Source organism: Numida meleagris, chromosome 3, assembly GCF_002078875.1.
Source record: "Numida meleagris isolate 19003 breed g44 Domestic line chromosome 3, NumMel1.0, whole genome shotgun sequence".
In the NCBI taxonomy this organism is placed as follows: domain Eukaryota; kingdom Metazoa; phylum Chordata; class Aves; order Galliformes; family Numididae; genus Numida; species Numida meleagris.
In genome coordinates, this window is record NC_034411.1 from 21,691,871 (window position 1) to 21,700,211 (window position 8,341).

The 8,341-nt window shown below is 41.6% G+C and overlaps 1 protein-coding gene across 1 annotated transcript in view; it reads right to left on the reverse strand.

Moving 5' to 3' along the window:
• Positions 765-8,341, reverse strand: part of ATF3 (activating transcription factor 3) — an 8,026-nt gene continuing 449 nt past the window's right edge. The window contains exons 2-4 of the mRNA XM_021392404.1: positions 4,297-4,540; positions 3,442-3,549; positions 765-2,869 (exon numbers count right to left, since the gene is read on the reverse strand). Of these exons, the coding sequence (XP_021248079.1) occupies positions 2,672-2,869; positions 3,442-3,549; positions 4,297-4,536 (546 nt within the window). The 5' untranslated portion in view covers positions 4,537-4,540 and the 3' untranslated portion in view covers positions 765-2,671. The remainder of the gene's footprint in view (positions 2,870-3,441; positions 3,550-4,296; positions 4,541-8,341) is intronic.

The window sequence follows — 8,341 nt, forward strand, 5'->3', positions numbered from 1 at the left end:
ACAAACTGCTTTTAATGCATTTTAAAGGTTCTCCTGAATAACGTATACTTTTAGAAAACTCATGCAACATACTGCTCCTGTCTAGCTGTTCAAACACTCCTTCATGGGCATAGTCAAATCAACTTGAGTACCATCACTTCTACAGTAGTGTGCAGGAGCACGCGTGCACACGCACACATACACACAGTAGAAAGCAGCTACGACTCCACATACAAAGAAATAAAAATAATTATCTTCTAACAATAGTAGTGGTACCCTATTAACATTTGGCATGCTGAATACATAACATCAAACAACAAAAGCATGACGCCTGCGTCACCAGGAATACGGTTAAAAGCAACCATACAGATTCCCTAAAGGAGAGACATTAATTGTGTCATTATTTTCTAGTCTCTGCTGGAACACTTTGTAACAGCATAGGAGGCAAACTCTTTTGTCTGCTGGTATCTGATGTGCTAAAGGCAAAGCCAAGGTGCACGATACTGTGATGAGGCCTCAGTTTTGTACTCCCATGCTGCAGAAGCCAGACATCGCTGAATACTGTTTGACAAGTTAACACACTTGATGTGTATCCATTGTCTGACGAACGACTGGCCCAGTTCCCTATGAAACTTTCCCCATGGGCCAGTGAAGCTGCAACTTTCCCCGTGGGCCAGTGAAGTTGCTGCAGAGGCTCCAAACTCTGTCTGCAGGGCATTAATAAAACTCTCACTGAAGTCAAAGGCAGCTCCTTCCAACATACAGAAAGAAAACAGATTCTCAGGACAGAATCAGACCTAGCGTGTTGTCTTTTTAATACATTCATTTTTCAGATATATGAAGTACATAGCTTTTAAACATGATATAGGACATTACAATATATCCAGATCTTAGGAAAATGTACTAAGAAGTTCTGTTGCAGAATATAAAGATCATATAAGGATCAGGCGTGATATCTGATACATTCAGCCAGGACTTGCAGAGGAAGAAGCTTATGGCTGAGGTATCTTTAAGTTTAGCCTTTAGAATAAAACCACAATTTCAAAACTGCATAACTGGTGTAAAATATTATGTACTGTAAGCTCCATTTAAATTGTGACGTTGAGCAGCTAGACACCATTGATCAAGATACAGAATTTTGAGAGGTATATTCTCTACACCCAATCATTCAAGATACTCAGTGCCTCATCTGTGGAGATGATGAAGGTTAAGTGGTGTCACTTGCAACTCCTGAAGTTTAGGAATATATAATATTAAACACCAAGACATGAAAGTAAAAAGACAGCACAACACTTGTGTTTTCAGTTTTAACTTGCTTGCAGTATTTATTAACTTTACTCATTATGATATTAGTGATAAATAAGGATATTTTCTTTTACAAAAAATTGTAAGGATCTATTTCGTAGAATTAAACAATCTGAGAATTTCACAGAAACATCAGAATTTAAACACTCGTAGCTCCAACTGTATTGTCCAGCAGCTCTTCTACTAGTTCAGAAACATCTAAGGTTAGTATTTAATAAAAAATGAGAACAATTATTCACTACATCAGAACTCTTGTCTCCTTCAGATTCTAAGTAACACTTTTGATTGACTGTAGTTACCACCTAAACGTAAAATAAAAGTAGCTGCAATCATAATTTTTCCCCTCTGAATCATCTGGCAAAAGGAAGCAATCCTGACAAGGATGGCAAAAGCTTTGTCTAGGTCTTACTCCTGAGAGCTATCTGTATAACCAGATCACTACAGGTCATGGAACTTCTTCTGTCAGTGAGGGTTAAGGCTTGTAGGATTAGATCCCAGATGATTTTTTTTTGTAAACCTTTCGTGGTTCATGAACCTGGGATTCAGTCCTGCAGTTCTTTGCTTGGGCAAAACCATATCAAAATCCCTTCATAATTACTTTCCTCTTTCCAGTGGGTCCAATTCACCCAGTTGCCAAGTGATGGTACCAAATGCTCTCCTGAATGCAAGGAAACACTGTACTTCCCAAAGGATAATAGATGGGGTTCCAGCTCCTAAAATACCAACTTAGCTACATGGATATTTTGCAAGAAACCTTTCTTTGTCACACCTACTAGGACTTATCAAATTCAGTCTCTGAGATGAGTCATAGGAAAAAAAAAACACACAAGTGTTGTGAAAAAAAGTTACAAAGCTTAATTGGAACTAAACGCTTTTTGTGTGTTTGTGTGTGTGTTAGGTTAGAATGCAAAATTACATATCAGTACATTCTGCCAGAAACCATCCTCCTGGAAACTACAAAACTTTAAAAATACTCTGTCTGCTTTCCCTGCCAGCCACAAGGAAAAGTAGTGTCCATCCAGCACAGCTGTATGTACCATGTGCATCATCGAAGTCATAGTGTTCTAGCACAAACGTCGTGAGTGCAGATACTGTATACTAGCAGAGAGCTAAATCTTCTGAAGCTGTTGTCTGTAGCTCCTAGGAACAGCAAGTATGACAGGTGCAAAACCTATATTTGAGGCAGAAGGCTCTTCAGTTTGACTGAGACCAGATCTTCCAAGGGGAAGTATCTCTGACAAGCCAAAAATGATTCTTTCTGCTTAAGAAAGCAATCTGCCCTTCCTAAACGCTCTTTACTAATAGAATCCTACACATAAGTCAGATCCTCTGTGGATTCCGTAGCTGTTAAAACATACTATAAATATTTCCACATTTGCCATATCACTTAACCTTGTAATGTTCCTTCTTTGATCTGTTGAATAAAAAGATTCCTTTCATCTTCAGGTGTCCTTCCATTTTGTGCCCGAACTATACAGGTGGGCCTGTGAAGATTTAGCATGTATATCAAATGCTGCTTCTCATTCTTTAGCTCTTCAATCTGGGCTTTTAATTCCGCATTGATAGTTTCCAGCTTTTCCGATTCCTAATCACAAGGTACAGACACAACTATTAGAGTGAGCATTTCAAATAGTTAATTGCAGTATTTATCTAATAATTGCAGATTTTCATTGGTGGAAAAGCATACGGTTAGAAGTTACATGCTATTAGTTTCCCATAATGGTGTATAGTTATACATCCCCAATTGATAATAGTCTTAAGAACTGATTGACAGTTGCATTCTTTGATCTTTACAGAACTGTAACAAACACTGAAAAGCCGAATTCAGATTTACATTCACTTACAATAGCAGGCATCCAAAGTAATATTTCTACATTTTATAAGATTATTCTGAGCTTTTTGGGTCAACTATTGACCCAAAATTATTTATGCTACTTACTAACTCCCCAGTACGTCTTACCACATATCTGTAATTTTTGTTAAGCCATCTAAGTAAGGAAATAGCTTTCTATCAAAACCCCTGGATATAGAAGCACAGGCCTGATGCTGCTGTAAAATAGTTTTAAATGTTGGCAGATCAGGTGAAGATCATCATTTACGGTATGATGACAGACAAAAAAATGCATATATATAAAAAATCTAAAGCCAGATACTTACCTTCTGCAAACATTCTGTTTTCTCCTTCTTTTTGTTTCGGCACTTTGCGGCAGCAATTTTGTTCCTTTCCCTTCTTCGCTTTTTTCTTTCATCCTCTTCAGGAGAAAACTGTCCCATAAAAACAGATACACGCAATCCATAAGATGTGGTAAACACTCTGCCTGTATTTCAATAATTTTGACATATTTAAAAGCAACGCAGTGCTGTCAGTGCTCACATCATGAGTTACATAAGGATGTGATCTGACCTTGCTTGCAGTACTGTAAAATGGTAGTAACTCCATTTAAATTGTCAATAAAAACCTGACTGGAGTTTGGATGGATGTGATGGCTCTTCGTAAATCAATGTCACCCCAAAAAAATTGCCAAGTGTCTTCCCAGGCTGCATGCCGAAGAGGGGGTGCTGGGCTCAGACCCAGGTGTTGCCATTTCCCTAACTTTATCTGTTTCTTCACTTCATATTATAATGTTTTCCATCGAGATTATTATCTTAAATTAAAAGCCTAGTGGCTAAATTGTAGCATGAAAAGGACAACCGCAGTGACTTATTCCAAGTTCAGCCGCACGTAGGCAGAGAGACCAGATTTAGCACTTACTCTCTAATCACTGTCAAATACTGTCCTTAGTTCATAATTAAAGTATTAACTTACAGGCTTCAGTGGAAATTAGAAATACCATAGGAATTTCCCAGAAACGAGTAACAGAAAACCAAGCAACAAACTTAAAAGGAACAAATAAACTAACACGTTTAGATGGTGGAGCGGGTTGTTTGTATTTGACATAATTACTGCTCTTCTGGTGCAAGTTGCTTAGAGAACTGACCATTCACACGGAAATGCTGGTCAAAGTGCCATACCTCTGTTTTCATGATCGATGATTCCATCGGCCTTTCGGACACAGTCACCGTATCCAAAGTAGAAGACATCCTGTGGGACTGACGTTTGTTTTGGATGGCGAATCTAAGTTCCTCTTTCACCAATGGGGTTAAATTTGTGAAATCATCAAACCCCAATGATCCTGCAGGGGACAAAGTGGGAACAATTGCGGAGGCGCTGACTTCTAATGCAGATACCTGGCCAGAGTGTTGGACCATCATTTTGCTGAAAGGTAAAAAGAGACAGGAATAGTCTTTCAACAGCTGTACAGAGGAAAATAATACCTCCTAGAGGTATATTTCATACTGTGAAATAATTAATTATATTTCTTGCATTGCTTCAGCCCACGTTCCCTACGTACCTCAGTCTCTCATGAGAGAGACATAGTTCAGAATTTGATCACTAGTAAGAACTTTCATATTAGACTTACTTCAAGATAGCATTTTAAGATAATAACCAAAAACGTTAAACAAAGAATTATTATTATTACTTAAAACACGGGAGTATCTCCATCTTCATAGCCACCTTCCCACCACAAAATCACAGCTTGAAATTGACGGAGCATGTCTTAATCTCAGCTACACTTAGGTAAAGATTAAAGAGTTTTACTAGAAGCTGAAGTTTGCTAACCAAGATGGAATCAGCTACAAAATGCTCACCATGCTCAGTTTTACAAACAGACAGAAAAATCTATCTCATTATAAACTCCTGGAAACCAGTTCACAATCAGAGCTGTCAGAGTGGTGAAAATCTACACATGCTCTGGAGCTTTGAGGCACAAACTGAGATAGAGGGATGGAGTCATGAAAAACGTAATGCCGATTGTTTCCTCCCTCTTCACTCACAAAATTTGAAACTGTCCTCACGTGCCCTCAACAACAAGTTTTTAATTCAGATCTCCCGCTGATATAAAGCTGTGTAACCAAAGAGACTTTGGCTGAGACTTTGGCTAACGGGGCACCCATGGAGGAACTTCATTTCTAGCAGTTTTCTGACAGAAATAAACCTATCTGGCAGTGCTCTCTACTTTCCCCTTTTTAGCCATCCTCAATTTTTTAGCCAATTTTGGAAGAGGCGGAGAGGCGCCCTGTATGCTTTGTGAAAATTGGTGACCCCACTGAGGGAGAAATACACAAAACTCAGCAGTCAGCCATCCAAACACCATTGGCAACCCAGCATGAGCCATCCATCCCTCAGCAGAGGCGAGAGAAGGGGTCTGGAAGAAAGCCGAGCATTTTGTGTGGCTGGCTTGCAAGACAAGAGGTGCAAATCCATAGGAACACAGGTTGTACTACCTCCCCTAATCATAAAGCATTTTTTGTTAATTGGATTTTACTGTATTGCTTTTCCTGCTTTCCTTAGTGTGGGGAATTTTGAGTTTTTTGGTTTCTTGGATTGCGCTGGTAAATACACTACATATAATCTATTCTTGATTAGAATTGTAAGAATTATAGCAGTCAATTGTAATTAACTTAATGCAGGTAAACAAATAGTTGCCTTGGGATAGCAATGTGGTAAGTTAAATTTCCACATGGACAACCCCAAATTGTGCAGTTCCCTTTTTGCTACTACTGTGACATGGCAAGAAATGGTTGGGGTCACGTGCCTTGACAAGATGATAGATTTTGCTCAGAGATATCTAAAAATATACTGTAAATCCGCATCGGTGCGAAGTAGAGTAGAACCCAGTTCTTCTCTAAGCAAGGTAAACACAAAAATCCAAGGGCAGTGAACTGCCAGCGGGCAGAAAATCACTTGTCCAGGTGTAGAGGTTTCCTCACTTTGTGTGTCAATGACCACAGAAGAGCCAAAAGATTTCCCACATCCCGGGGGTGAAATGCTGAAACCACTGAAATCAAAAGGGGCTTTGCTGTTGACCTCAGTGGGGCCAGGATTTCACCCTCGGTTGTTAAATATGTGGAAATTATTTGGAACAATTTGTTATTCAGAAAGACCTTGGGAAATTTATGTAATTCTCTTCAGAAAGCCCCTGCTCATGAGTCACATTTAAAGTACTGATACAGTTTAATCCTATAATCTCAGAAAGCTAGCAGTTACTTTTTTTCCCGAGTCAGAAAGGCCCCGTGATTTCCAGCTGAACTCCTCCTGGCATTATTTACCATTTATCAACATTCAGCCGTTCAGCTCATTGAAACAGGCTGATTGCGGATGATATCGAGCCCCCCATTGTTCGCAGAATTTGTAGCTGTGCTCCCTGACTGTCAGGCTCCTCCATTCCTGCTGCTGCCTTCATTCAAAACAGTTAATGCCATATAATTCAATCAAACCAGGAGTCTTCAATTTACAATAAAACCATTTCTCCAGCACACAGAATAATTAATTGGGTTAAGCATTTCTCAGCACGGGGGGTTTATTCATTTATATTTCAGTTTAGGTCAACTTTAATTCAAGTCAGCAGCGGCACCAGAGGAAACCACGAACGACTGTGTTTTAGTAATGTGTCTGAGAAGTGCTTACCTCCCAGGCAGTGCTATTCTTACAAGAGCTAAGCATATCATGAGCCCCATCGCAACCCTACTGCAATGTCCTCAGGTATCCATTGATCCATCATCAGGTTAAAAAAGAGGGAAGGGAGGCTGCCACTGGGAGGGGAAGCCCAGAGAGAACAGTGCCCTTGCTGACATGGCTCGCTGACCTCCCAGGCACCCTTTACCCACATTTTGGGGTAGGGGCCCTGCCAGGGGCTGGGCAGGCTGGAGGGATCCTGCCCCCAGCCCACCACAGCTGGCAGGGTTCCTTGCCCCAGGCTCGCTCCCCAGGTGCTTGGCAGCGGGGCTGGGGCTGGTACATGGCATGGCAGGATTCCTTCCAATGCACAGCTGAGGTGGTCGGGAGTGACAGGGATATCAAAAACAATTAGTCTATGTTGAGCCAATAGTAAGCCAAACAGATTGGTTTTCCATAACAAAAGGTAGATGTTTTCCAGTTTCTGAGGAACAGATCTACTTTTAGAAATGCTTTACAAGGATGAAGATTAGATTTTCCTATTAAAAATAAACTGCAACGGCTTGCCCTTCCTTCTCCCAACCTCTGTACAAATTGTTCCTCTGTCTATCAGCTTTCAAGACTGGCATGCCACTCTTCCCTAGGTCTGCATAGCAATAGGGATATCTAGCCTCAAACTGCGATTACATCTGGGCTTCCTGATCCTATCCATTTACTTCGTTAAACCGTGCACATGGATGGCAGCTCCAGTCTATTTTGAGGACTTCTGAAGTTACTGGAGCTGAAGGTGTCAAACATTTCACGGACCTGACCATAAAGGCACAGCTTGCTCCCACTGTGAGCTTGTGCTTCTTTGCGTTATTCTTAGTTTGGTAATTCTCCAGAGGGAACAACTCTCCGATCGATGGCACCTTCAGCTTCAGGTAGATTCAAAAAGCTTTGCTCCCCGCCACTATGCTTTGTTTGTTCTTTTGTTAGTGGCTCTTTCCATCCTCACCAAATCTACACATCTCCTCTGCCGATGTTTTAGCTTCGGTACACGCTTCCTAGCCGTGCACTTCAGTTAGTTACGCGTACTCCTGAGCAACTGCTTGGAGTCTTTCTGCTCAGCTGCTGACGACTGACTGTGCCTCTCGGTTTTGCTTCTTCACATGAATTCCTTTTCCCCCGGTGCTGATGCAACAAACCCCGATAACCATTGAGGTTAATCTTAAACAGCATTAAGGGCAGTTACAGTTCACAACCTCCGTGCACGCCGGTTGACCTTAAGCTTTCTGACATCCCACATCACTCCCGAATCACTTTCCGCCGGCTTCCAGCCGCTTAAACGCGGGAACCCATTTCGAACGGGAAGCTCCTTCTCTCTAATAAGTTTTCTGCCGAGCCACGCCTGCCTTCCTTAGGCAAGACTTTAGCAACCGGTCTCCGCGTCGGACATCGGCACAGAGAGAGAAGCGAGCCAGTCCCTAGCGCTTTTCCTCCCGGCAGCACGGGCTGCCCGGTGCCCCGCAGCTGCACCCCGGCGCCCCGCCGGCAGCCGGAGCGGCAGCGGCCCGGCAG